General features: G+C 64.2%; 1 protein-coding gene and 2 long non-coding RNA genes across 6 annotated transcripts in view; 1 reads left to right on the top strand and 2 right to left on the bottom strand.

The window, feature by feature from the left end:
- CRYBG2 (crystallin beta-gamma domain containing 2) overlaps positions 1–19,052 on the top strand; it is a 34,792-nt gene extending 15,740 nt beyond the window's left edge. For 3 of the 4 annotated variants that reach the window (XM_075908534.1, XM_075908533.1, XM_075908536.1), the window contains 19 exons: positions 1,733–5,465; positions 6,641–6,688; positions 6,779–6,897; positions 8,097–8,253; positions 8,871–9,010; positions 9,140–9,266; positions 9,677–9,712; positions 10,592–10,716; positions 10,861–10,987; positions 11,336–11,478; positions 11,761–11,887; positions 12,336–12,368; positions 12,594–12,706; positions 13,008–13,137; positions 13,882–14,021; positions 15,051–15,174; positions 15,828–15,986; positions 16,467–16,626; positions 17,923–19,052. In XM_075908534.1, the coding sequence (XP_075764649.1) occupies positions 1,733–5,465; positions 6,641–6,688; positions 6,779–6,897; positions 8,097–8,253; positions 8,871–9,010; positions 9,140–9,266; positions 9,677–9,712; positions 10,592–10,716; positions 10,861–10,987; positions 11,336–11,478; positions 11,761–11,887; positions 12,336–12,368; positions 12,594–12,706; positions 13,008–13,137; positions 13,882–14,021; positions 15,051–15,174; positions 15,828–15,986; positions 16,467–16,626; positions 17,923–18,011 (5,830 nt within the window). In that variant the 3' untranslated portion in view covers positions 18,012–19,052. The other variant, XM_075908535.1, reaches the window with a different exon arrangement.
- LOC142819884 (uncharacterized) lies at positions 16,479–17,655 on the bottom strand. Its single transcript, XR_012897557.1, has 2 exons — positions 17,233–17,655; positions 16,479–16,813 (listed from the first exon to the last, which is right to left on the bottom strand). It is a non-coding gene; the product is annotated as an uncharacterized LOC142819884 (long non-coding RNA).
- Positions 19,053–22,608: 3,556 nt separating the features above from the next.
- On the bottom strand, positions 22,609–26,814 carry LOC142819883 (uncharacterized). The gene is made up of 2 exons (XR_012897556.1): positions 24,935–26,814; positions 22,609–23,574 (listed from the first exon to the last, which is right to left on the bottom strand). It is a non-coding gene; the product is annotated as an uncharacterized LOC142819883 (long non-coding RNA).
- Between the last annotated feature and the right edge of the window lie 1,054 nt (positions 26,815–27,868).

Raw genomic sequence — 27,868 nt, 5'->3', positions numbered from 1 at the left:
GCCTGAGACAGCATCTCCATGCTCTAAGTCCTCCTTTTATGCCCTGCCGGCACTGCTTCCGGCCATCCTTAAGCCCTGTCCAGAGTCCACTCAATGTGGACTTACTAGTTCGAACTAGCAAAACGCTAGTTCGAACTAGTTTTTAGTTCTAGATGCGTTAGTTCGAACTAGCTTAGTTCGAATTAACTAATTCGAACTAAGTTAGTTCGAACTAGCGCTGTAGTGTAGACGTACCCTGGAACTGTCCGGGCCTTCCAGATCCCCAGAAGTGGAAGGCTGGTCTAGTGGTTAGGGCGGGGCTACTCAGCACGTGGTCTGAGGGCTGCGTTCGTTTGCGGCCCGCAGGCCGGTTTGGGTTTACACGGGGCTCAACACACGGCCCACGGGTGGGATCCTTTGGACGTGGCCTCCCCCGGGAACACGCCCCACAAGGGCGAGTGAGCTCTGAAAGACGCAAGCGGACGGGCTGGCTGGCACAGACGGGTACAGGGGGTCGGCGTTTCCAGCCCCCCAGGGAGGAGGCACCGGGAGCACCGGGCCACTGCGAGAATTGCTTTGTATTCGTGCCCATCAGTGTGAAAGAAGCAATTTGCATATATTTGCATATATATTTGCACGTATATGCAACCGCACTTAAGTTGCGGCCCTCGGCATGTGCTGTGAGTATCATTGTGGGCCCCGGGGCTTCCAAAGTTGAGTAGCCCTGGGTTAGGGCATTAGTGCAGTGCTTGGGAGAAGCAGTTCTCTGCCACACTCTTTCTGTATGGCCTTGGGCAAGTCACTTAGCCTCTGTGTGCCTCGGTTTCCCCCACTGTACAGGGGGGCCAGTAGTAGTGCCTGGCCTCACAGGGACGTGGGAGGATCAATACATTAAAGATGGTCAGTGGTTCAGACACTAGAGCAAGAGGGGCCATGCAGGTAACTTAGGCAGCATTAACAGCCCCTCAACGTGGCCAAAGGCCACGGCTCTACTGGCAGGAGCCAGGACACGGCATCTGCCCATTGCTCGAGGGGACCAGCCCCGGCCCCCTGCCTTAGTCTGGGCTGGAGCCGGATGGCCAGGGTCCAGAGCCGTTGCTGAGGGCAGGCTCAGCTGCCGGTGGTAGATGGAAACCTGTGCAGGGAACAGAGGTGTGTCTGGGGCCTGCTACCGGCAGCAGGGCCCAGGGGGTTGAAAAGCCTCCCCTCGCAGCTGGAGCTCTGCCTGGCGCCGACGAGGAGCCCCCTGAAGGCACCTGCCGACGGGGAGGCGCCGTGTCCTTGCGGGGCCACCAAACTGCACTGGGCCCCACGGGGACGCCCGACAGGCCTGTGACCCAGATCCCAGGGCGTGATCCATCCCTGCTAGGCACGGGGGGAGGAGCCACAGTCGCCTCTGGAAGGGCAGGCCCGTGCGCCCCCCGAGCTGGCTCTATGGGGCGCCCAGTCTGCCTGGCACCAGAGCCGCCTTCTCCCAGACGCCCAGGAAAGTAGCTGGGCCCCAAGTGGAGGCTGGGGCCGGAGACCGGGGTGTCTCAGACGGGCTCTGGCTGGAGCTGCCTGTAGCCCCGTGGGGCTGGGGGTGGGGGCTTGCGCCGAGAGGGGGCGCTCGCTCAGGCTGCGACCCAAGGGGCGGACTTGCCCGAGTGGAGGGGGACGGGCTGTCAGTGCCCGGGAGCCCAGGCAGAGCTCTCTTGGCCTTCCCCTCGCTGCCCACGCCCTGACGGCTTCTTGTGTCTCCTCCCCCCCGCAGTGCTGCTGGGCCGTGCCCAGGAGCCGCAGGCCAGGAGGCCGGATCGGAGAGAGCCCGTGAGGCCAGCACAGGGCCGGACCCCCGCCGGGGCGAGATGAAGAAGGCCGGCGATGCTTCCCATTGCTCTGCGCCAGGAGAGCCAGGCAGGCGCTCCTGGTTCAGCTGGAAGAAGGCGCCCGCGGAGCCCTCCCCCCCCCAGGCCTCCCTGCCCTCGCAGAGGTTAGACACCGATGCCAGCCTGCCGGGCGGCACCAACAACCCCTCCCGGGTGTCTGCGCTGCTGGAGGCCTGGGAGAAAGGGACCATCGGCAGGGACTCTGCAGACGCGCCCTGTCCGACAGCCGGCAGCTGCTCCCGGTCTGCCGGCCCACGGAAAGGGTTCTCGGCACATGCCCCCATCTTCTCCCAAATCTACGCCCCCGCTCCCAAGGAGACGAGGCCGCCGGGAAAGGGACAGCACGTGGCCGACAGCTCCCCCGTCACTGAACCCCCGAGCGAGATCCAGCCCCCCAGCACTGTCAGCATCGTGGCACCCACTGGCTCCCCAGGCGACAGCCACGTGCCCGGTCCCACTGGCATCACTGCACCCACCGGCTCCCCAGGAGACAGCCACGTGCCCGGTCCCACTGGCGTCACTGCGCCCACCGGCTCCCCAGGCGACAGCCACGTGCCCGGTCCCACTGGCGTCACTGCACCCACCGGCTCCCCAGGAGACAGCCACGTGCCCGGTCCCACTGGCGTCACTGCGCCCACCGGCTCCCCAGGCGACAGCCACGTGCCCGGTCCCACTGGCGTCACTGCACCCACCGACTCCCCAGGAGACAGCCACGTGCCCGGTCCCACTGGCATCACTGCACCCACTGGCTCCCCAGGCGACAGCCACGTGCCCGGTCCCACTAGCGTCACTGCGCCCACCGACTCCCCAGGAGACAGCCACGTGCCCGGTCCCACTGGCATCACTGCACCCACTGGCTCCCCAGGCGACAGCCACGTGCCCGGTCCCACTGGCATCACTGCACCCACCGGCTCCCCAGGCGACAGCCACGTGCCCGGTCCCACTGGCGTCACTGCACCCACCGGCTCCCCAGGCGACAGCCACGTGCCCGGTCCCACTGGCATCACTGCACCCACCGGCTCCCCAGGAGACAGCCACGTGCCCGGTCCCACTGGCATCACTGCACCCACCGACTCCCCAGGAGACAGCCATGTGCCCGGTCCAACTGGCATCACTGCGCCCACCGGCTCCCCAGGAGACAGCCACGTGCCCGGTCCCACTGGCGTCACTGCGCCCACCGGCTCCCCAGGCGACAGCCACGTGCCCGGTCCCACTGGCGTCACTGCACCCACCGACTCCCCAGGCGACAGCCACGTGCCCGGTCCCACTGGCGTCACTGCACCCACCGGCTCCCCAGGAGACAGCCACGTGCCCGGTCCCACTGGCGTCACTGCACCCACCGGCTCCCCAGGAGACAGCCACGTGCCCGGTCCCACTGGCATCACTGCGCCCACCGGCTCCCCAGGAGACAGCCACGTGCCCGGTCCCACTGGCGTCACTGCACCCACCGGCTCCCCAGGCGACAGCCACGTGCCCGGTCCCACTGGCGTCACTGCACCCACCAGCTCCCCAGGAGACAGCCACGTGCCCGGTCCCACTGGCGTCACTGCGCCCACCGACTCCCCAGGTGACAGCCACGTGCCCGGTCCCACTGGCGTCACTGCGCCCACCGGCTCCCCAGGCGACAGCCACGTGCCCGGTCCCACTGGCGTCACTGCGCCCACCGGCTCCCCAGGCGACAGCCACGTGCCCGGTCCCACTGGCGTCACTGCGCCCACCGACTCCCCAGGCGACAGCCACGTGCCCGGTCCCACTGGCGTCACTGCGCCCACTGACTTCCCAGGAGACAGCCACGTGCCCGGTCCCACTGGCGTCACTGCGCCCACTGACTTCCCAGGCGACAGCCACGTGCCCGGTGCTGTTGGCACCACCTCTGTGCCCAGTCCCCCAAGGCTGGGGCCCATTCCAGAGGCTGGCACCACTGTCCTGTGTCGATCGGACGGGGCGCTCCTCCTTCCCCAGGCCGGCAACGGGGCCCTGATTGGCTCTGCAGGAGAAGTCCTTGCACCTGAGGCCGAGGGCAGCCGGGGAAGCGAATGTGCCCGAGGGCAGCCCTGCCTGCCATGCCCGCTAAGCAGCACGTCCGCCGCTGGAGCCCTGAGCGAATGCTGCTGGCCCTGTGCTGGGGGGGCCCAGGTGGCGCCCGGTGAGCCCGCAGGCAGCTCGGCAGCTGCGTGGCAGGAGGAAAGCTGTGGGGCGCCAGGCGGCGGGGCTGCTGGCAGCAAATCCCTGGGGGACAGGGGCACGCCGGGTGCCTGGAGTAGCAGCTTCATTGCCTGCCCGTGGCAGACCAGTCCCTTGGCGGCGAGCAGCCCTGAAACCGGTGGCTGCCTGCCAGGGCCGGGCGGCGTGGCCCCCGCCAGCCCGGAAGTGGGAAGCTGCCTGCCGAGCACGGCCAGCATCCTTGGACCCGCTCCCAGGATACGGAGCACGTGGACTGGGAGCCTCTCGCACAGCGAAAGCAGCGAGGCCGGTCCTGCCGCGGGCGCACAGGCAGCGCCCACGGGCCTGGACACGGCCCCCCCGGCTGAGCTCGGGCAGGAACCAGCACAGAGCTCCACGGGAGCTGTCCACGAACCCGCCGTGTCCTCCGAAGAGCCCAAAGCCGCCCGTGCGGGGAGTCCCCAGGAGATGGCCGAGGAGGATCCCGAGCTGTGTGTGGACATGGAACTTCTGGTGGACACCCTCCGTAGCATGGACCCCTCCGAAATCCGAAACCCTCTCCTGCCCTTCCGGCCATCGCACGCCTCCTCCCGCGGGAAGTACGCCCCCCTGCCGCCCATCGACGAGCACCAGGTCGCTCCTGCTTCCCAGGTTGCCCTGCCGGAGTCCCTCGCCCAGCTCTTCGGCCTGGCGGGGTGGATGTGTCTGGAGGAGAACGGACCGAAAGGGCAGAACGTGGAGCCCGAGGAGGAGGAGGGGGAGGAAGAGGACGAGGAGGAGGAGGGGGGGGAGGAGGAGGAGGAGGAGATAGAAAACCCGTATCTCAGTAAGGATGAGATGCCACCAGCCAAAGAGGAGCCCAGGAAAGTTTACTCCTGGGAAAACAGGTCAGCTGGACTCGAGGAGAAGACGGTCTCCCTCCTGGGGATACTGAGGCAGCCTCCAGGGGACGAGAAGGCCGAGGGCTTTGCTGCTAGGAGCCCAAGTGGCCTTTTCAGTGCCAACCTCCTCCAAGGCACCGCTCTGGTGACGGATTTCCAGGAGCCCAAGGCAGGCCCCACGGAAGATCGGCCTTACTCCCGCTTGGACAGCAGCATCCTCTACGGAGGGTTCATCTCCTCCGTGCTGCCCCCGCTCAAAGCTCTGGAGAAGGACCGGGAAGGAAGGGGCTCGCCCACGCCGATTGACCTGGCTCTGCTGAATGCCAGCGGGCACTGGATGCCCCCCCTCGGACCCCAGTCGAAACCCTGCGCACCCCTGACCTCTGAGCCTGCCCCAGCTGGGGGCCCAGGGATGGGAGGAGCCATCTCTCTGGAGGATGGGAAGGCACCGGGCATAGACCAAAGCACAGGCCAGCGGCCCCTGCTCCTCGGGGAGGCAGAGCAGAAAACTCCATCTCTCCCGGCCTCCGTTCAGCCTGCAGCTGGGGAGAGGAAATCCGGGCCGCACTGTCGGGTGAGTCCGGGCCGCGCTGTCGGGTGAGTCCAATCCGGGCCGTGCTGTCGGGTGAGTCCAATCCGGGCCGTGCTGTCGGGTGAGTCTGGGCCGCGCTGTCGGGTGAGTCCAATCCGGGCCGCGCTGTCGGGTGAGTCTGGGCCGCGCTGTCGGGTGAGTCTGGGCCGCACTGTCGGGTGAGTCTGGGCCGCACTGTCGGGTGAGTCCGGGCCGCACTGTCGGGTGAGTCCGGGCCGCGCTGTCGGGTGAGTCCAGTCCGGGCCGCACTGTCGGGTGAGTCCGGGCCGCACTGTCGGGTGAGTCCGGGCCGCACTGTCGGGTGAGTCCAGTCCGGGCCGTGCTGTCAGGTGAGTCCAGTCCGGGCCACCAGGTGAGTCCAGTCCGGGCCGCGCTGTCGGGTGAGTCCAGTCCGGGCCGCGCTGTCGGGTGAGTCCAGTCCGGGCCGTGCTGTCAGGTGAGTCCAGTCCGGGCCACCAGGTGAGTCGAGTCTGGGCTGTGCTGTCGGGTGAGTCCAGTCCGGACCATCAGGTGAGTCCAGTCCGGGCCATCAGGTGAGTCCAGTTTGGGCCATGCTGTTGGGTGACTCCAGTCCGGACCATCAGGTGAGTCCAGTCCGGGCCGCGCCATCCGGCAACTCCGTGGGGTGGGGCTCGGAGGAGAAGCCGGCTCAGCTGGTCCTGGGGAGCTGAGCCAGCACAGCCTGGGTACGGGGGTCCTGCCCCAGAAACTCCTCCGCCCCACTGCGCTCCTCTGTCCCCGCTAGTGGGCTGGGCTGGGGTGTGCGGTCAGTCGGTCGGTCGGTGGGCGTCTGGGATTAGGGCGCTAGGTCAGGTCGCCGGCTGTGCCCAGGGAGCGGACAGGCGGGGGCTGGAGGGGTGAGTGGGGCTGTTGGGTAGGGGGCTGTAAGGGATAGGCAGCGTATGGGGCTGGCTGGCTAGAGGGCCGTGGCTGAGAGAGGCGCTAGCTAGTGGGGTGGATGTGGGTGAGGCTTGAGGCCACGTAGGACGGGCTGGTTGCTCGTGGAGGCAGGCGAGGTGATCGGAGCAGAGATGTTAGGATGCCGGGTGCGTGGCGGGGAGGCAGTTCAGGGCTGGCCACCTGGAGCGAGGGAGGCTCCTACACGGGCGGGGCCATTTCCTTCCACTTTCTACAGCTGTTTCCTCTTCTTTCTGCAGCCAGATGCACAAAGCCCCCCTGCGAAGCTGAACATGCGACCTGGGAAGGTACCGACATGGCGGGCTTGGCTGGGGGGCCTGGGCTGGGCGCGGGGACGGCAGACAGGGGAGGCTAACCACGCCGTCCTTCCTCGCCAGATCGTTCTGTTCGCCGAGCCGGGCTTTGCGGGCCAGGAGCGAGAGATCTGGGGCGACGTCGCCAACGCCACGGCCTGGGAGCTGTCCCACACCATCTCCGTGCGGGTGGTCCGAGGCGGGTAAGCGGCGCGGGCCCCGGGCTAAGGAGGGAGGCTGCAGGGGGAGGGAGGGCACCGAAAAGGGAGCAAAGCGCCGAAGGCGGCGTCACTGGAGTTTACAGAGGGGATGGGAGGACGAGGTTGCCTGTGATGGCACAGGGCCCATCGGTGACCAATACCTCTCATGGCCAGAGATGGGGCACTGGATGGGCGGCTCTGAGGGCCGCGGATGGGCGGGGGAGGGGGGCTCTGGAGTGTGGCGGGGCAGGCTCCAGCCAGCTCTCGGGGTTGCCGGCCTGGGGGGACTCTGAATGGTGGCACCGAGGGCTGGCTGCCCCCAGCCCCACCCCTTCTGGGCTGAGCCTGAGGAATTAGTGAGACTCCGTAACTTGGTCTGAGGACTCCAGTCGCCCCCGGAGGCCAGGGCCCCGCAGTAGGGCCGAGGGGGGGTCCCGTGACTGGCGAGGTGTAGGTCAGACAGAGGGTCCCGGCCTTGGCAGCGATGAGTCTGGGCCTCGCGGGAAGCTGCATGGCTCCGCTCACCCGCGAGCCCAGACGCCCACAAGCTGCTGCCTCTGAGCTGGAGAGGGAGGGGACGGCTCTCAGCTGGGGGGGCTCAGCTCCCTGCCCCGCCGCTGGCTCCCGGGGAGATCTCGGGCAGGGAATCCCTGTGCCTCACTGTCTCCTCCTTTCTCCTCCCGCTGGTGCCGGCGCCTCAGTGTAGATTGGAAGCTCCTTGGGGCAGGGAGCGCCCAGCGCCGGACACGACAGGGCCCTGATCCTGTGCAGGAGAACTCGTGCCCGGGCCCCTGGTGACGCGTCACAGCAGCCAGTCTGAATCCAGGGCTCTGAGGCCCCCCACTCCGCAGGACGGGCTGTAACAGGGGGCTCACTTGTGTCTCGCTGGCTGGGCTTGCTCACCTCCGAGTAGCCAGCTCTGCCGTTGCGCTGGGAATTAACCCAGGCACGTGGTTATCTGCCCCTGGCTTCCCGCTGGCTCTGTGCTGACCTCAGGTGACTGGCCCATGCCCCGATGCTGCAAAGCCATCCTCATGGGCAAGCCCCTTTATCCCGCCCAGCGTCCCGCCGACCCCCGGCAATGCCCCATGGGCATGAGGGTTCCCTGTGCCCAGTCGGGGTCCCCATGGGCAGACAAGCTGTGCTGGACTCCCCAGCTGGGCCCAGGGTCAGAGCCCCTCTCCTGTGCTTTGCTCCCCCAGCTGGGTGATGTACGAGAAGCCGCGGTACCATGGGCGGAAGTGCGTGCTGGCCGAGGGGGATGTGGAGATCAGCAATCCCTGGGCAGCCTATCAGAAAGACGGGGAGGCGCCCGAGAACACGCCCTTCCGCATCGGCTCCCTCAAGAGGGTGGTGAGGGTGAGTGCGGGACCCATTGAGGCTGGTGTCTGGGTGGGTTTGATCCTCTTAGAAAACTTGCTCTCCTCCAAAGCAACGGGAGCTTCAGCAAAGCTGAGTCCAAGCCAAAGTTCCTGCTCATCTTTTCCATCCATGTGCGGAATACATTTCTCATGTGCACCGAGGCATGTGGGAGCGCGCACCACTGCCTGGCCCTCCTCTGCCTTCCAGCAGCAGGGCAGGCGTGGCGGCTGGTGCAGGAGCAGAGTGGCGGACTCAAGGGAGGGGGGTGAGGAGAAGTTCACCCGCAGAAGTGCTGGTTGTAGCGGGAGAGGGAACAGCAAGGCCCAGGCTGAGTGTAAGGCCAGGGGCGCAGCAGGAGCTTTGTTTACAAGGCAGATTCTTGGGATCCCTCGGGCTTCTGGGTCCATTGGAAGAAGCGTCTAAAACTTCACGGACTCCTCCGCAACCTGGGCAAAAGCCCTGAGGGAAGTTGGGTTGAACTTGTCCTTGGGGATCTGAACCAGAGAGTGAAGCAGCTGGCACCTGCGTGGAAGCCGGGGCGGGTTTCCCTGGGTTGGTTCTGAGCACAGTGACGAAGGCGCCTCCTGGCTAGCAGCCGCTGTCCCCTCTTCCAGGATTACCGGCTCCCCGAGATCAGTTTGTTTAGCGCCGAGAATGGAGAAGGCACCAAAGTGCGGTTCACGGGCTCCTCGGAAGACACCCGGCTCTGTGCCAAGCCCTTGACGGCCTCGTCCATCATTGTCCACTCCGGCCTGTAAGCCTCGCGCAGCCTCAGGGCCCCTCCTTCTGCTTTGGCAGGGGAGCCGGCTCCAGTGCCCCCTGAGGTCGGTGGGAAGACTCGCCCGAGGCCTGCCCGTGTAACTGTCCGCTCCCTCTGCTCCAGGTGGCTGATTTACTCCAAGCCTTTCTTTGACGACGACCCCTACGTTTTGGAACCTGGCGGGTACCCCAGCTTAAAAGCCTGGGGTGCGAAGGACCCCGCAGTCTGCTCCCTGCATCCCATTACACTGGTGAGCGCCTGGCCCTGCCGTCTCCTGCCTCCCCACTGGGGGACGCTGCCTGCTGCTGTCCCTGCCCCGTGGAGGAGAGCAAGGGGCAGAAATAGCAACCGGCTTTTCCGCAAAGGACAGGCAGCCCTGGGCCAGGGCGAGGGCCCTGTGGACCGTTGGGGTTGGGCCCCTCCCTCGTGGAGATGCAGCTCCCAAGGGGGAGACCGGGAGCAGCAAAGCCAGGGCTGCACGGAGGCGTCTCCTCAGGCCAGCCGACCCTCACACACAGCCCCCTCCTGCCTGACAAGACCAAGCAGCCGCGTTTCCCTTCCACAGCGTTTGCGGCCCGAGCCCTCAGCCTCATGCGGGCCCTGCTTCACGCTCTCCCCGGCCGCTCTCTGAGCTCTCCTTTGGGTTTCCTCTCGTTTCAGGGCTGCCCGGTGGTAGAGAAACCTGGGGAGCCCAAGGTAAGAGAAGAAGGTGCTTGCCGAGCCTGGGCCCAAAAACTGGGGCCAGGGTCAGTCCCCAAAGGGTCAGTGTCCTGAATGCTCACAGCCGCTGCAGAGCTAGCCGCCCCGCCAGGAGGCGCTGTTGGGGGACACGCCAAGAGACGGGTGGGGGGCTGCTCCCAACCCACTCCCAGCTGTCGCTAGGAGGCATGACTATGGAAATGGCATCAGGACATTGGTGTGGCCGTGCTCCTGCTACTCCCACCTCTCCCAGCAGGGGGCGCTGTTGGGAACTGGGCAGGAGTGTGAGCTGTGGGGGTGCTCCTGCTACTCCCGCCTCTCCCAGCAGGGGGCGCTGTTGGAAATGGGGCAGGAGCGTGAGCTGTGGGGATGCTCCTGCTACTCCCGCCTCTCCCAGCAGGGGGCGCTGTTGGAAATGGGGCAGGAGCGTGAGCTGTGGGGATGCTCCTGCTACTCCCGCCTCTCCCAGCAGGGGGCGCTGTCAAGAACGGGGCAGGAGCAGGAGCTATGGGGATGCTCCTGCTACTCCCGCCTCTCCCAGCAGGGGGCGCTGTTGGAAATGGGGCAGGAGCGTGAGCTGTGGGGATGCTCCTGCTACTCCCGCCTCTCCCAGCAGGGGGCGCTATTGGAAATGGGTCAAGAGCGTGAGCTGTGGGGATGCTCCTGCTTCTCCTGCCTCTCCCAGCAGGGGGCGCTATTGGAAATGGGTCAAGAGCGTGAGCTGTGGGGATGCTCCTGCTTCTCCCGCCTCTCCCAGCAGGGGGCGCTGTTGGAAATGGGGCAGGAGCGCGAGCCGTAGGTCAGCTCCATCCCAGCCTCCATCCCTAGGTCTGCATCTGTGGGTCCTCAGTTGCCAGGTTCCCTGTCTCTCTCCAGGCCGTGATCTACGAGCTGGCGGGTTTCCAGGGCCACAGCTGTGAAGTGAACCAAGACATCTATGACCTGAACAGCCTGGGGCCTGGGATGCCCCCGGTGGGGTCTCTGCGCATCCTGGGGGGCTGGTGAGCGAGGGTCTCATTGCAAAGTGCCCTGAGCCCAGGAGATGGACTGGGGGAGGCGCCACGTGTGCCCAGAGGGGGAAGGTCCCCCCTCCCCCAGCAGTGGCCTGGGATGGCCTCACGCTTGTCTCTGTCTCCCTCCCCCAGCTGGGTCGGCTACGAGAAGGAGGGGTTCCGGGGCCACCAGTATCTGCTGGAGGAAGGCGAATACCCCGACTGGCAGCAGTGGGGAGGCTGCAGCGCCGCGCTGGGGTCCTTGCGGCTCATCCGGACGGTGAGACTCGCCAGCTGCGGGGCTTGGGACCGCGGGCAGCCGGGCTGCCGTCTCCCCCGAGTGGCGGGGGGGTGGGTGCCTTCCTCCAGCCGGCCCTCGTGCGCTCTAGTGGCGCTGCCCGGGAGGGTGCCGGGGCTCTGTGAGGGGGGCACTAGTCCCCCTGGGGCTCAGTCCACACGGTACACAGGGCTCTCCCTGGTAGCTGGGGGCTGGGTTCCAACCGGTGTCCTCGTGGCGGTCCCATTCCCTCCAGCAGCACGAGGGGCCCGGGGAGGGAGCCGCTGCCGAGCCAGGGCCCCCGGGGGAGGGAGCCAGCCGGTCTGAGGGAGGGTTCCCCTCTCCCCGCAGGACTTCTCAGACCCGGCCCTGGTGCTCTTCAAGGCCCTGGACTTCCAGGACGGGCCCAGCATGGAGCTGAGCGAAGCGCTGCCCGACGTGGAGCTGGCCGGCTATGGACCCACCACCCAGTCCATCCACGTGCTGCGTGGCGTGTGAGCGCCCGGGGGCGGGGACGGTGGGGAGGGGGCGGGGGCAGGGAGGGGGCCTCAGTCTAGGAGCAGAAAGGAGTTTAGGGGCTTGGCCGATCCTGTGCTGGGTAACTCAGGGACCCGGGGCTCCCTTGCGCTACGGCCCGGGGGGAGGAATCCTCAGGCTTCAGGGCTGCCGACCACAGGGGTCAGGAAGTAACGCTCCCCGTGTGCACGGCTGCCCGCTTGGCAGGGCGCTGGGAGCCGGACGGGAGCCTCAGTCACCCTGGTCCGTTTCTGTGGCAGGTGGGTGGCCTACGAGAACACACACTTCTCAGGCGAGCAGTATGTCCTGGAGAAAGGGATGTATCGCACCTGCGAGGACTGGGGAGCCAGTGACAGCCGGATCGCCTCGGTGCAGCCTGTCCTCCAGGTGAGAGCGCCTTGCCTCCCACACGCCCGCCCCCTAACGAGGGAGCCCGCAGTCACCCAGCCTGCCGCCCCTGGCCCTGCCCTGTGGCCCAGGAGCGTTCGAGGGAACCCGAAATCTGCATTCTCTGGGTGGGATTCTCGGCCGCATCCACCTTTGTGCCGCAGAGGGAGCAGCCAGCGCAGGAGACGCCCCAGTGCAGGGCGCACAAAGGCAGAGGGAGGCCCCCCTCGTCCCAGCCCCCGTCCCTGCGGGGGAGCGTGGGCTGGGAAGGGTCTTTGCGGGGCAAGGCCTGGTAGGCGGCCATGCCACTGAGGCAGAACAGTCGCCCTCCCGCGCGCAGTGCGGGGCCCGGGCTGCTCCGGATCGGGGCCCTTGGCCCTGGCGCATCCGAGGGAGGCCCTGGGACCCGGCGGGGAGACCGTAACGGCTGCGCCTTGTTTCCTTGCAGGTCGGGGGGCACAGTCTGCACTTTGTCAGCCGGGTAAGTGGGCTCCCGGGGGCAGGGGCTCGGTCCCTCTCCGCCTTGGCCTGCTGCTGGGCCCGCCCGCGGGGCTCCGGGAATGGGGGTCGGCGGGAGCTGGCTGGCAGGGGGGTGAGCGCACGGTGGCCTCTGCCAGCCGGGCGGACACACGGGCTGGACGGGTCCCCGGTCTCCCTCCCTGGGTCCCCGCCCGGGTCACTGAGCTTTGTGCCCTGGGCTCTCCAGATCCAGCTGTTCTCCGCTCCCGGCTACCTCGGGGATCACGTCTCCTTTGAGGAGGACCAGGGGTCCCTGCCGCCGGCCTTCGTCCCCCAGTCCTGCAGGGTCCACGGAGGCAGGTCAGGAGGTGCTCAGGGCTCTGGGGGGCGGGACGTGGGAGGTGCCTGCCAGGAGCCCCCGGGCGGCCAGGTCCGGATTTGGGGGCTGGAGGGATCGCGGGGGGCCGCCAGCCCCAAGGGGGGAAGCACCGGGGGCTGGGAGGCACAGGGCTGCTGGGGCCGGGAGGTGACAGGCGTGGCAGGGCGGTGTGCGGGGGGGCCTGTGTTTGGAGGGGCCACAGGGGCACATGAGGGTGGCACTGGAGGAAGAGCCCTGCCCCCCCCAGGGCAGAGTCGTCCCATGAGAGCATCTCCCCTCCAGCTGGATCCTCTGCGAGGAGCAGGACTTCCAGGGGGAGCAGCACGTTCTGCTGGACGGCGAGTACCCGACGCTCGGCGCCATGGGCTGCGCCCCCTCCGCTGCCGTCCGCTCGCTGCGCAGGGTCCCCATCGTAAGCGCGGCCGCTCCCCGGCCCCCCCCGGCACGGCCCAGGCCCCCGTGGCCACGGGCCTGAACAGGGACAGGGGCTGTTCCCCGCTCCAGCCGCTAACCACAGCGCCCCCTGCCCCACAGCGCCCCCCGCCCCACAGCGCCCCCCACCCCTCGCCCCACAGCGCCCCCCACCCCTCGCCCCACAGCGCCCCCCACCCCTCGCTCCACAGCGCCCCGCGCCCCACAGCGCCCCCTACCCCTCGCTCCACAGCGCCCCTACCCCTCGCTCCACAGCGCCCTCGCCCTGCTACCCACAGCGCCCCTCGCCCCACAGCGCCCCCTACCCCTCGCTCCACAGCGCCCCCGCCCCGCTACCCACAGCGCCCCTCGCCCCACAGTGCCCCCTACCCGTAGCTCCACAGCTCCCTCTGCCCCGTGCCCCTAAGCCCACAGCGCCCCCTGCCCTGCACCCCACACCCCACAGTGCCCCCTGCCCCACGCCCCTCGCCCCACAGCGCCTCCTACCCCTAGCTCCACAGCGCCCCCTACCCTGCGCCCCTCGCCCCATAGCGCCCCCTACTCTGCCCCTAGCTCCACAGCTCCCTCTGCCCCTCGCCCCACAGCACCCCCTGCCCCGCGCTCATAGCCCCACTGCGCCCCCTGCCCTGTGCCCCTGATCCCTCAGTGTCCCCTGCCCCGCACCCCTAGCCCCTCAGCTCCCCCTGCCCCTCGCCCCACAGCTCCCCCTGCCTCTCGCCCGCAGTTCTTCTCGGAGCCCTCGATCTCCCTGCACGGGCTGGAGTGCTTCGAGGGGAAGGAGGTGGAGCTGAGCGGCGCGGTGCGGAGCCTGGCGGCCGAGGGCTACAACACCCACGTGCTGTCGGTGCGCGTGAAAGGCGGGATGTAAGTGTGCGCACGGCCCCGGGCACGCCCCTCCCGGGGATAGTGAGCTGTGACCGCCCTCCCTGGGCCACGCCCGCCGCACGCTGCTCAGTCGTGACCCGCCCCGGAGCGCCCGCCTGTGGCAGTGCACGACAGAGATCCCCTTCGGGCCCGTGTCACACGGTGCACAGCCACCGAGGGAACCTCCCCGGTGCCCCCAACCTGCCCCAGTGTCCAGAGCCAGCCCCGTAGTGCCCAGGCCTGCCAGGCCCCTCCCGGCTCTCCCCTGCACCCTGGGCTGTGGGGACTGCGGGGCTCCTCCCCAGAGCCAGGCGCCGCCGGCACCTGGACAGACCCATTCTGTTCGCTTCTCCCCACCTGAGCCAGGGCCCCGCCCCACTGGGATGCCGGCCAATCAGACTGCCCGCTTCCCTGATGTGTTTGGCCCCGCCCCTGTGCTGGCAGGAAGCCAGGCTGTGCAGCTGAAAGACACGCGGCCAGAGAACCGGCCCTGCCCCAGTTGGGCAAGACCGTGAAACAGGCTCCTGGGAGCTCCCCCAACGACCCCCCTGGGGGCCAAACCAGAGCAGCCGGCCTCCAAGGCCGGGGGGAGGAAACTGTCTCGGAGACCCGGTTGCAGACAGGCCAGTGCCCGGGGCCGGGGGCAGATTTCACCGGCGTCCAGCCATGTATGGAATTAACCAAGAATAGGGAAGTTGAGCTCCTGATCCCGGCTCTCACGCTTGGTAACTGAACCGGGGGGGCTGGTTTCCAGTCCCCTCCTGTAGCCGCCAGGCCGCGCGCCGGAGAACGACCGGGAGCCCGCACGGGCCCGCAGGCGCTGTGTCTCCGTTGCCAGCCACGTAGCTGTTTCCCTCGAACCCCGGGGCGCCGGCGCAGCGAGCAGGCCTGCCCTCGCCCAGGAGCCTGGCGCGGTCCGACCACCTTGCGGCCAGCGAGACGCAGGAGGCCGCTCGCTAGCCTCTGCTGCTGAGGCCCAGCCAGGTCCCTGCCCGAGTGCAGACGGCTCTGCTCCCTCTCCCCTCCCAGCTGGGTGCTTTGTGAGCACAGCAACTTCCGTGGCCGGCAGTGGGTGCTGGACTGCATGGAGATCACCAACTGGCTGCTCTACAGCGGGCTGCAGCACGTGGGCAGCCTCTACCCCATCCGGCAGGTGAGCGCTGGGCGCACCGGCGGCAGAGATGGCCTGACGCACCATCCCTGGCTCCCTGGGGCAGTGACGGGAGGGAGGCCACCCGCCACCTGTCCCGGCACGACCTGCGCGGTGCCTCCAGCGCTGGCACTTGGACAGGGGCCACGCTGGGCCAGGCGCCAGGGCGGGAGGAACGTGCCGAGACTAGCAGGGCTGCCCTGGGATTTACGGGGACGCCGGAGCATTGGCTGTGGTGGGTGGAGCTGGTGCAGGAGGGCGGACAGAGGTGCACAAGTCTGGGGACGGAGGGTCCCTAGGCCACCTGGAGCTGCAAAAGGCCAGGACTGGGTAGCACGTGGCGGATGCCGTGGGCAGAATGTCAGCACCAGCAGGAAGAAAATTCAACTCCTGCTCCTGAGGCCCAGCACTGGGCCCCTTGAGCGAGAGGAGGCTCTCCAGCAGCTGCTCACAGTACAGAGTCTATGACCCCTCTCGGGGCGGTCCTGGTTCGGTTGCCGAAGAGCCGTGGTGCACTGGGGGCACTGGCAGCTTCTGGCTCTTTCGCCTCTTGTGAACAGGCCGGTGCCCGGTGGCGGCTGCTCCGTCGCTGGCAGCGGGGGCCGGCAAGGGCCCTGCCGCATGGGCCGCGGAGACCGACGTTTCTCTCTTTCCAGAGACGGATCCACTTCCGGATCGCAAACGTGGGGCTGCAGCTCCTGCTCTGCGTCCCGGAGGCCGTGGAGGACATGAGAGCCGGGCGCGTGGAGGTCTCGGCCCTGGCGCAGCAGAGCAGCCCGGTCTGGTACTACGAGGAGGGGCTCATCAAAAACCAGGTGAGGGCCGGCCCCTGCGCGGGGCGGGGGGCAGGCCTAGCAACTTGGAGGGGACGTGGGGGGGTGTCGCCAGCCCTCGATTGCCCGGTCGCAGGCTGCTTGAGATGGGCCCAAAGCAGAACCCAGCTCCCCACCCCTCGTCGTGGGTTCGGTCCCTGCTGACGGCCAGGAGGTATTTCCTTTCTCTCCCCCACCCCTGGGAGCAGGAGGGATGTCTGGGGGTGGGCCCCCTGGATCACTGCTCCCCAGGGGAGTGTGTTGGCTCTGGCCAGGCAGGGCTCAGTTTTGGGGGTTACTCCCTGGCCTGTGACACTGGGGGCAGAGAGCAGCTTGTGCCACCAGCCACAGGCTCCCCCAGCACCCATATCCCTCTGCATCCCCCCCCCCCGGCAGTTGGTACTGGCCATTGCCGGCCCCTGCCTGGGCCGGGGGCACGGGAGGCAGGACAGGGGCTGACGCTTTGGCGGTGGCTGGTTTCAGGCTGCCCCCACCATGAGCCTGCAGGTGATTGGGCAGGCCGGGAAAGGCGCCAAGGTGGTGCTGTGGGCAGAGAGCCGAGTTCCCCGCCAGGCCTGGAGAATCGATTCGTTCGGGCGGATCTGGAGCCAGATGTTCGAGGGCATGATCCTGGATGTGAAAGGTGAGCCCGGGGCCTGCCCACCCCTGATCTCACAGGTTCAGCGGCCCTGTCGTGATCATGAGGTTTAGCCAGCAGTCTGGGAACTAAGGGGTTAACCTTACCTAAGTCAGGTAGAGTCAGCCAATAGGAATGTAGGTAGGAATTTCAAACGGGGACAAAGGAATGTTGGGTTTCTCCCTCCTTTGTCCTGAGCGGGTTTTTTTTTTTTTTTTAAGGAAAAGAGAAAGAACCTTTATTATCACCACAATATTCCTGTTGCAAGCGCAATGGAAACGTCACAAAGGAATATACCATGGAGGGACACCCACCATGGGCCGGGAGCGTAGTTAGAGAGGAGAGCAGGGCGGCCCTAGACTAGCTGCCAGCAACTGGCGCCCGAGGCGACCCATGAAATCGGCGCCCCCGCCTCTGAACCCCTCAATGATACTGCGCCACCATTTGGCGCCACATTGAACTTGGTGCCCTAAGCGACCGTCTAGTTCGCCTGTATGGACGGGCCCCCCGATGCAGAGCAAACCCCTTTGAAATGCACAGACACCCGATCCCCTTTCCCAACCCAGAAAACAATAAAACCGAACGGATTGATCTCAACTTTGCCCTACTTACAGCTAGTGAAGAGTCTGTTCTTGGAGGGAGACATTGTGTCTGACTCCCTGAGTAGCTGGAGAGAAAAACCGCTGGGACAAAGGAGGAGAAACCCAACACCCCTTTGTCCCAGTTTGAAATTCCTATTGGCTGAATGTACCTGACTTAGGTAAGGTTAACCCCTTAGTTCCCAGGCTGCTGGCTAACCCTCTTGATCATGACAGGTCCCCTCAGACCAAACCCCAAAACCTCCGGGCTTTGGCCGTGCCTGCCGAGGCTGCAGCTGGGGGAAGGGAGGGGAGGGGAGGCAGGGCAGAGACCGCCCTGCCCAGACGGTACATGAGTCCCTCTCTTCTCCGGATCCCCTCCCACTGGGGAGAGATCATTTGACTGCTGTGAAAGCTTTTGTGAAATGGTTTCTCCAAAGGGGAGAGCAGGGGAGGGTGTGAACAGGGGAAAGCCCTGGGCTTTTAACCCCCCCCCCCCCGGAGACTGGTCAGAGAGGAGGCTGCACGGCCTAGCGGCAGAACCCAGGGGGCAAAACAAGGGTCCTGAGCTACGGGAGGGGCAGCCTCCCCGCTCTGTAAATAGGGACCAGATGCACGGAGGCGGAGCTGGGAGACTGGCAGGTCGGTGGGGGACAGGGGCAGGGGAGAGGGAGGGGAAAGACTGGAGGGATTTTCTCTATCAGACTGTCCCCTCTCTGTGCAGGGGGCCGATCGTACGACCGAGACCACGCCGTCCTCTGGGACGTGGCCGAGGAACGGCCCACGCAGATCTGGGACATACAAGTGCTCTAAGTGCCTGTGGGCACTGCCCCCAGCTCCCTCCGTGGCCTTCCTGGCCAGGGGCTCCTCAGGGCCCCCCGCCCGCCCGCCAAGGGGGCCAAGGGCCTTTCCGAGTCCCCCCGTGGGAACGAGAGCCAATCGCCCGGACGTGCCATGCGGTGCCCCGGGGCCCGTGGGCCGTGCAATAGGGCGCCCTCTGGTGTCCAGAGTGGCAATTTCAGGCTGGCTTCTGGGGCTGAGGCTCCCGAAGAACTCTATGAACATGAATGAATTCAGTGTCCCCCCCTCCCCCCCGCCGTATGGGGTTGGTATCTCCCGGGTTGCATTGGGGCAGCTGACTTGTGCTGCGGTGAAATGTCCCCCCCACCCCCGTCCGGGCTGTGCGTCCCGCCGCCTGCCTTCGCTCTCCCCCCAGCAGGGGTGTGCGCCCGGAGAGGAGCTCCCCCGTCAAAGGGGGCTGGGGGCCCAGGAAGCACCGTGCTGGCCCCGTTCAGTCGTCCCGGCCGCCCCTTGAATGGCTCTGCTGTGGGGAGGGACGAGGCTGCTGCCCTGCGCTTGCCTAGCTGCTGTCTCTGAGGGCGCCTCCCCTCGGGTGCGTCACGCCGCAGAACCCCGCAGCAAAGCTCCCTTCACCCCCCCCCCACGGAGAAGCAGCTTCCAGCAGCTGCTCTGCCATCGGCACCTAAACCTGCACCTTGCACCTGAGCGCCGGCCCCTCCCTGGCCACCGCCAGGCTCTCCGGCCGCTGTGACGCCCGTACGGACTGGGCCAGCCTGGCTGCGGCGCCGCTTGCGCCCTGCAAACGCCCCCTCTCGCCTCCACGCACCTTGTCCAGGCCACACAAAGGCCTAGGAGAGACCAGCGGGGTACAGCCCCGCAGGGACAGCAGAGAGCCGGGCTGCGGCGCGGCGGCGGGGGAGGGACTTTTCCACCTTCGATTCCGATGAGCATGTAAAGTTTCACTCGCTCTCTAACAGTGATGCCGGTACCTAGCCGTGTCGGGTGCTCTTCGTCAGTAGAACGCAAAGCACTTTATAAAGGAGGTAAAAGCGGCTTTATTCCCATTTTCCTTTCCGATCGGAAACAGAGCGAACACGGGGGAGGTGAAAACAGCCCCGCAGGCCCAGGGGGAAGTGGGCCCAGCCTCCGTGGAGAGGGGCCGGTTTCTTCCGAGCGCAGTGCATGCTTGTTGAGCTAATACACAAATGCTCCTCCTTGGATCAGAGCACTGAACGAAAGCAGCAGCTTTTAAGACAGTTTGGGGTAGACAAACCCTCGCCTGCCCTGTGTGATGGTACGAATGCAGGATTCTCTCCGGCCCCAGCCCACCCCACCGGAGAGCCAGACCCACTGTTGGCGCTGGCGCTCCGGGCTGCTCCGCCTTTGCACCCAGATCTGAATTTGGAGGCTGAGTTCTGCTCTGCCTAGCGCACTTTTCCTGAGCACCCCCCAGCTAAGCTCTTGCAGGGCAGGTCTGAGTTCCGCCTCGCGCCCGCCTAACTCAGCCGTGTGCGATTTTTAAACCGACTCCGTGCGAAGCCGGAGCGACACTCGTTTCATTTTAACCAGGCTTTTTCCGGCCGTTTCTAATCCCAGCTGGAGGTGAGGCACAGGGCTCGTGGCTGCTGCTCTCCCTCTGGGCCCCTAGAGGCCACTCTCGGCTCACTGCGCATCTTGTGCAGTGATAGAGATGGAGCCGTGTTAGTCTGGAGCAGCTGAAACAAAAACCAGGACTAGGCAGCACTTTGAAGACTAACAAGATGGTTTATTAGGTGATGAGCTTTCGAGGGCCAGACCCACTTGCCCACCAAAGCTCATCACCTAATAAACCATCTTGTTAGGGTTATGTAGCACTTTAAAGACTGGTTTTTGTTTCATCTTGTGCAGGGTTGCTGTGGGGCTGGAGGGGGCTGGTTCACAGCCCAGGGCGCCCCGTGGAGCCGGGAGTTTCCGTTCTTAGCGGTGACTTTGCCCCCGCTGGAGGCCATAGAGCCAAGCACCCAAAGGGGCTGGATAATTTGGTGGCCAGTGTTAGCACCTCAGCTGCGTGAGTTTGGCAAGATGCAAGCAAACCTCATGGTCCAGGGCAGGTGTTGGGGTCAGGAAGGAATCTCCCCCAGCCAGGGTACCTGGCTTGGCGCATTGTCCCTGTTCAGTCCCTGCATGGAGCCGGATCAAGAGGCCAATGACCTTGTCTGATGTGCAGCTGGCCCCTCCGCTGGTGTAAATCCACATCGCCCAGTGCCGTGGATTCACACCCGTGGAAGCCTGGCCCTAAGTCTGAGGCCCGTGACTGGCCATGAGCCCAGCGCCACGCTGAACCCCAGACGCCCTTCACATCCCTGGGATGAGGCGCTAAACGCCCACGTCCCTGCAGACGGGTGGCCCCATTTTGCAGGAGCTGAGACTCTCGGCTGCCTAATATGCTACACCGGGGGTGGGGGGGGCCACACACAAGTGAGAAGCAAAATGAGACGCCCCTGCCTGAGAAGGGGGGAGACCCTCCCCACCTTCCCCTCGCGCACCAGAGCCGGGGGGGGGGGGGGGCAGGCTGGTAGCTTGTGTGCTCCAGCCCTGTGGCTGGGGGGCTGCAGCGCCGACGCAGGCTCCCCAGTGCTGAGCCTCGGGGGCCGGATCCAGGCAGGCCGAGGCTGCATCCACCCCCAGGCCTGAGGTCCCCGCCCTGTGCTACCGGCTCGGCTCTAAGGAGCATGGGCCAAGGTTTCGCTGAGCCTGGTGGCTTAGCCCGGGGCTAACGCTGGAGCTGGAGCGAGCTGCGACTGAGTCTAGTGGGTGGGAACTCGGCAGCTGGTGTGAGGGGCCCGGCCCGTCCTCTGCACCCAGCTGCCGGGTGCGTGAGGGGGCCTCTAGTAACGACTCGCCGTCCGCAGACCCCGGAGGCCTCAGCCTGACAGGAGGACCCGGCAGCTCGAGAGCAGCTTGCGGGGCCTTAGGGGCGGGGATCCTGGCCTCCTTGCGCCCCCAGACTCTCTGCCGCGCCACGGGGCGGGGGGGTGACTTGACACGTCCGTGGTCGGGGTGAGATAAAGTTGCCTGTGGTGAAAGCATCGCCCCGCCCTGCCCCCGCCGCCCACCCTGGGACCAGAGCACCGTTGTCGCCCTTTGTCACAAGGAAACCCAGCCTAGGCTTGCGGCCTGCGGCCAGCGCCCCGTGCGGCATCTGTTCCCCCTGCCCCCGCGCGCACTCGCTGCATAGGAAGTGGCATGTTTAGGCGGGCCGGGGCTGCCTGCGCAAACGCACGAGGAGCCCCCTGCGCCCCACGGCTGCTGGAAAGCCAGCTCTGACCCGTCCTCCCAGGCGGGGGCTTGGAGCTGGGTTTGTTCCTGGCCCGCCCGGAGCAGGCAGTGCCCCAGTCCACGGCTCTGCAATCCAGGCCGGGATTTAGGGCTGGTTTACGCACGACCCTACTGCTTCACCTAAACCAGTGGGGCTCAACCTTTTTTGTAAAGTGCCCCTTTAAAAAAAAGCACAAGGACCCCTTTTTCAAACAAACAAAAAGTCCCCCCAGTACCTCCAGTTTTCAGACAGAAGATTTTTTTCTACCATTGCAACACATTTGTTTAAACAACTTACTCATAGGTGGGCGGGCGATGACATTTTTGGGTGTAAAAAGTACAAAAATAATAAAACGCTGTAAAATTCAAACAAAAATTCAGTTTTCTCCAAATTTCAGCTGTGTTGACGGACCCCCCAGACTCCTCAAGGAGTCGTACTGGTTGAGAAACACTGATCTAAACCCCTTGAAAAGCTCCCTTTTGGCTACAGGAGACGGGGCGGGGCGCTGGTTCCCAAAAGCTTTGTGTTTCACCTGGGTGGCTGAACTCGGACCGTGTGCACTCGGGGGGGGGGCCTCACTCTGGCTTAGCGCACACCGATTAGGCAGCCATTGGCCGTTAAACCGAAGCAAGCCACTCCTAAGCCGCTTTAACAGGTACACATGGCTGTGGATGGGAGCTGCTGGACTAACCATTAGGCAGGGTTGCCTCACAGATTAAAGCCCGGGCCTTGGACGTAAGCGCTGGGGAGCGTCCGTGGGGTGCAAGTTGTGCATAAACCCGCTTTGTGTGTTTCCTTAGCCCACTGGCCTAACGGCCCGTCCCCCTCCCAGCTGCGCTGCTCTCGAAAAGTTCCTTTTGCCATGTTCTCTTGCGAGGGGCGCCAGCGTGTGCGCCCAGGCCCGTTCACAGGCGCGATTCGTAGCCCTGTCTAGTGGAATGAGCACAGGCCCGGTGCAGATCATGGAGCCCTGGTGTGGATCAGCGAAGGGCCAGGTGTAAGGAACCTGCTGCGCTCAGCTCCATGCTGGTGTGTGGGGCCGTAGCAGGGCCGTCTGGGTTTAACTAGCTCGGGTTTTACACCGATTTGAATCGGACAGGCGCCAGGTTACGGGTGGATACGGCTTAGCCTGGCTGGCTCTGCACGGTCCAGAGGGGACTGATGTGAGGCCACACCTGTCCCTGCTGGAACGTCACTGAGCCCAGAGCGCGCTCGGGGGCATCTCTGGCCCCGGGGCCCTAGAGCGACGCTTTTCAGACTTACCCCGGCTACACACGCTCCTGTCGGGGGCAGGCGAGGCAAATGCTCCAATGCAGGCGAGATCGTTTATTTGGTAAGATCTGGCAATGGAAGCCCAGGAAGGCGACGACTCTCTGAGGGATGGGAGAGGCTACGCTATTTGGAAAGGGGAGCGAGACCCGCTGGCCTAGGGGAACTGGGCTCCGCTACACCCAAGGGAGGCGCACACGGGCAGTAAGGAAGCTTGGCTCCCGGTTTATTAGGTCGAGCCGGCTACCCGGGAGCAGGGAGCCGGAAGCCGCCAAAGCATCAGAAATGGTTTTACAGGCCAGGGCTCACTGCCCGCTGCAGATTAGCGCCACACACGCAAGCGCGGGCGAACCCCCCTCGCTGCGTCTCATCTCTGCTCCGCGGGCAGGTCCAGGCCACACAGAGCCGGTTAGTCATTCAGCGGCCAGACAGGGTCCAACCAGAGGTTCATCCAGCCCGGTGCCCCGGAGGGAGGGAACAGAGCAGGGAATCATCACGGGATCCGTCATCCCTTGTCGCCCACTCCCAGCTTGTGGCAAACGCAGCCTAGGACGTCCTGGCCCACCTGGCTAATAGCCCCTGATGGACGCGTCCTGCATGGATCCCGCTCTTCCGTGAGCCGGGCAGGCTGCTCCGCAGGAGGCTGTGCCTGCCGGGATCCCCTTGCTGCTGGAGGCGGAACGGCCCTGGTGGGAACCCAGGGGAGGAGCCGGGGGCTGAGGAGAGACGGGTGCAGTGGGTGTGTTGTGGGAACACTTCAGCTGGTGCAGGTTACAGTGGCTGGGCTCTGTGGATTGGCAGGCAGCGGCAGGGCTCCCGGGAGGAGAGGCTGAGATGGTGGCAGAATTGGCATCTCCCCGGGGAGCCGGGCGGGGGGGCTCATTTTGCTCGGAGGAAGTAAATTGCTGCCAGGGCCAGCGCCAGCAGGAGAGACGCGGGGACACAGCAAGGCGTGCCCAGGCTCACGGTTTGCTTGGTTATGGGCGTCGACTGCACAGTAGTTGTATCCTGGAAGAGCAACCGGAAAGGTTATTGGAAGGGGGTGGCGCTGCGCGATTCCCAGGCAGCCGCATCCTGAGGAGCTGCCAGGACCTTCCCCCTTCGCGCCAAGGTGGGAGCCGGCATTGGCCGCAATGGCCCCTGTGAGCCCGTATCTGCCCCTCCAGCGCCTGGCGCGTCACAGGAAGGGACAAAGGACCTGAATGAGCCTGAGCAGTAGCGCGATGCCGCCAGGGCTGGGGGAGCGCTCCTTCCTGACCCACCGGGCCAGCAGCTTCCGCCCTGAAGCATGAGGACTGTTTATCCTCAGCCGGCATCTCTTGTCCATGGTCAGAGCAGCATCCGTCCCATTTCAAACGCCAAACCCCACGGGAGGGCAAAGCATCTGGCCCCGCCGAGAGGGACGGGAGTTTTAAATGGCAGGTGTTAGGAGCAGGCGGTGCCCCTGGGGGTGGCAGGCGGCAAAATGGGGAGGGGGGGTAGGATGGCAAGTGACTCAGGCAACACTGGCCCAACCTGGGGACTCACAGGGCCCCTGGCCAAGCTCTGGCAGATGAAATTCAGCACAGACTGATGGGAGTCAGCGCGCTTTGAAAGGGACAGCTTCAGACGCGGGGCTCTCCCTAACCGTGCAGGACAAAACCCTGGAGCCTCGCTGGGCCAGCCCCAGAGACAGCTGCAAGTCCCACGAAGCCACCCAAAAACCCCAGACCGCCCCCAGAAGGGCAAAGAATGAAACAGCCGACAATAGTACGAGACCAGGCCTGACGGGGTCAGCGGAGCACCCGCGGCCGGAGCGTGCCAGGTGGCTCACCTGGGGACAGAGCAGGTCCCGAGTCCGGAGGCACAAGCCACTGAGACGGCCGGAGAGCCTCCCTTCCCGGGAGGGGAGGTGGAACTTGGGACTGTTTTGTTCACAGATGCAGGGCACCGGCAAAGGGGATCAATGTGGGGTAGCAGGGGTCCCCTCCCTCGCAGGGCGCTGTCAGATAACCCAGGTCCGAGGCCTCGCACAGACAAATGGTTATTTGCACCCGGCCTAGCGCAAGGGGCAGAGCATTTAGCAGGACAGGTAACAAATCCCATCGAAGTGTGAGGGCGGAGGGAGAGAAATTCGGCTGTAAATAAAACGTCTTTTTAAAACGCCTGGGGGGAGAGGGGCAGGGAGAGCCTGGTGTGAAAACCGGACTGAATTAGATGACAGCCAAAGCTAGATTAGAAAGAGGCAATAAAATGGGATGACAGAGGCAGAGAGAGCCAGGTCAGTTGCCCCAGAACCCAGTCCCATGTAGCTGATTTGGGCTCAGCTGCCCCAGCCGTGGGGCCAGTGGAATCTGGTCTCCACCCAGACCGTTAGGGCTGGTCCTACCTTTTTCTGTGCGGTGACAGCTGCCAGACTCATCAGGAGAAGAGCGGTGAAAAGCAGGACAGTCTTCATGGTAAAGCTCAGTGACTGAGATGCTACTTGTGCAAGGAAGCGTCGTCTTCTGCCTGCCCTAGCACACAAGCAGAAGCTCTAAGTGTGCCTGTAGCAGAGCATCTGCCAATCAAACCTTGCAAGCTCCCTGCCACGCCTAGACACTGCTAGCACTTGGGCGGCTGTTCAGCATGGCTTTGCTGACACTATGCTCATCATACCACTGATCACCCCCTCCCCCCCCATCCAGCCCCTACCCCAACACAACAGCAAACCAGACAGCTGCACTGGTAAAACCACAGCCTCTCTGTATGGGCAATTCTCCAACCCCGACCGAAACGAGCCAGGGGTTTTGATGCCAGGGGGCTGAGGCGGACAGATTGTAAACTGCACATCTGGACTGGCGGTTAATGGAGTTGGTTCCTGGGGAGGTGGTGATGCTGTGTATGGGGGGGAGGATTGTGAGGGGTTGTGGCATCACAACGGGCTTGGGTTGACTCTCTTGAAGCTGCCGGAAGGGGTTGCAGGAGAGTTTGGCAGCTGGGGTGGGAGTTCTGCAAGGACCCCCGATCACAGGCCAGCTTGTCAGTCTTCTCGTCTCCCTCCATTCCAGGAAGTGCTTGGTCCCCAAAGCACAGGGCCACCTGGGGCTCACACCCTGGAGAGGACGGGGTGGATCTGTACTTTGCCTTGGTTCCCCCGCTCCCGTGCTCAAGTTTTTCTAGAAACCTCCAAACAATCGTAATCGGAGTTTTCACCGAAAGCCATAAAGCAGCCTGGGCTCACTGGGATGTGTGCAAACTTGAGCCAAACTTTCTGCTCTCTTGGCCTGCATGCTGGGTTTGGTAACAAGCCCTCTTCTTCTGCAACAGAAAACTAGAAATAGATTCAACTGCAAAATTCCGATCTAGCTGGCAAGTCCACAACGCTCAGAGGTTCTTTGATCAGGGCCGAGGCCCCTCTCTCTTCAAAACTTTTACAGCTCTACTTTGAAGCCAGCTGATGGTGACAAGCATTTCCTAACTCCCGAATGTGGACAGTTGTACTGAGAAACGGATGCTAGCAAGATGCTAGATTAGATTAGATATCGCACAGTAACATTTCCTTGTAACCTTCAGCGGCAACTACGCAAATCCAGTGAGCTTCCCTGGAGTTTTCACCCGTTTTATACTCCCTTGACTTCAGTGAAGTTACTCCCGATTCACACCGGTGTCAGTAGAATTAGGCCAGCCTCTTCTGTGCCTTTTTAAGGCAGCTTGAAAAAAGCAATTGGCCAAAATATTCCAGACGCAGGGATAAAATAGGCCCATTTATGTGGGATTTCTTTGTGCGTATGAAACATATCAGTGTCTGGAAAGAGAAAGGAGTAAAAGGCAACATCTGAAAGAAACAGAAATGGGAGACTTTGCTGTAGCTATTTTAGATCTCCTTTTTTGGCTAATTTCAGTAAGCAGAAGTGTAGAGATGAAAGTCTGTTGGGGACAGTTCTCAGCCCATGAGAGGCGCGAGTGTGGTAATCTAAAGCTCTTAGCACAAAATCAGCAGGTCAAGTAGGTAAGATTCCTAGCTATTGTCAATCGGCATGGCACCATCGACAGAGCTTGGCCCAATAAAAGATGGGCGAGAAGGGTTCCCCAGAAACAGCATGATGACGACCCAACAGCCACCTTGGATATTTAAAAATCTTTTGTTGATAGAGTTTTTGTAAATGGTACAGCGGATCCGAGAAAACAGGAAGAAAGAAGTGGTCAGAAAAACAAAGTGAGAGAAGGGAAGGAACCATGAAATGACAACTAGAAAGTCTGTTTGCAGCTGAGCGTGGGAGTGCAAAAGTGTTGACAACACCCGGCATAATCAGTTCACAAAGCTGAACACAGCCGTGGGATTTTAAGTTCATCTGTTCTCCACAGGCACGAGTCTGGCGACGCTGCTTACTGGAATGCAGAGCGCCTCATGGAGCAATGTGACTCCAGGTGCTGAGGCTTTAAAATCCCAAAACCATGAGCCTCCCAAGTACACTGCAAGGGCGAGCCAGCCTGAACCCTGCGGTTCGAGTACAGGCCTAGCCCAGAGGGGAGCTGGGCTCTGCCGTGTGCCATTTCCTGGGGCAAGTCGCTTCCCCTCTCAGTGCCCGACTATAGAGGGGGGACTGTTGTTTCCCTGCCACTGTGTGTCGGGATGGGGACACACTGGCCCCATTAACAAGGGGGTTATGCCTCATCCATCCTCTTATATCCCATCGGGGGATCCCTCAGGGACTGCTCCTTTAATGGGAGGCGGGGTTAAGGCCTCCTAGCACTTGATCTGTCCCCAGAGGCCAGGGATTCCCTCAGGCTTCATCCCTTTAGGCAGATATAATAATATGTAGTGGGGGGAGGGGCAGTGGATGGGTAGGTGCAATGGGCTCTTTGGGGAAGGCAGCTAGTGGGACACATGCAGTGGGGGGGCAGTAATATGGGGGGGCAGTTGGAGGGAGAAGTGATCCCAGTGGAGGTGAATGTGGAGATCGGGGGGGCAGTGGTGGGAAGAAGGGGTGCCAGAGCTGGGGGCTGCACGCATGGGGTCCTTGCTTCAGGGACTGTCACCGTCTGTTCAGTAACTCACACCCCCTTTGCATTTTATACAGAGCCAGTAGCAAGGCAGGTGGATGGTTTTCCGCTGATGTGCAGCACTGGTTTTGCATGGGAAGTTGCGCCTAGTTGTAACCAGGGCAACCGCTGCAGACAAGATGGTGGAGCATAGAGCCCAAGAGACCCTTCCAAACGTGGGGATATGTCTGGGGCTGAGAGAGAGGAGGAATCGCTCTTTTGTTGGTCTGGAAGTATGTGCATTAGGGAAATGCACAACAGAGGGACTCCTCTCCTGGGGAACAAGGCAACACAAGCT

This window comes from Pelodiscus sinensis, chromosome 25 (genome assembly GCF_049634645.1).
Source record: "Pelodiscus sinensis isolate JC-2024 chromosome 25, ASM4963464v1, whole genome shotgun sequence".
Classification (NCBI taxonomy): Eukaryota; Metazoa; Chordata; order Testudines; family Trionychidae; genus Pelodiscus; species Pelodiscus sinensis.
Note: the sequence above shows the minus strand (reverse complement) of the source record. Positions and strands in the feature narration are given on the sequence as shown.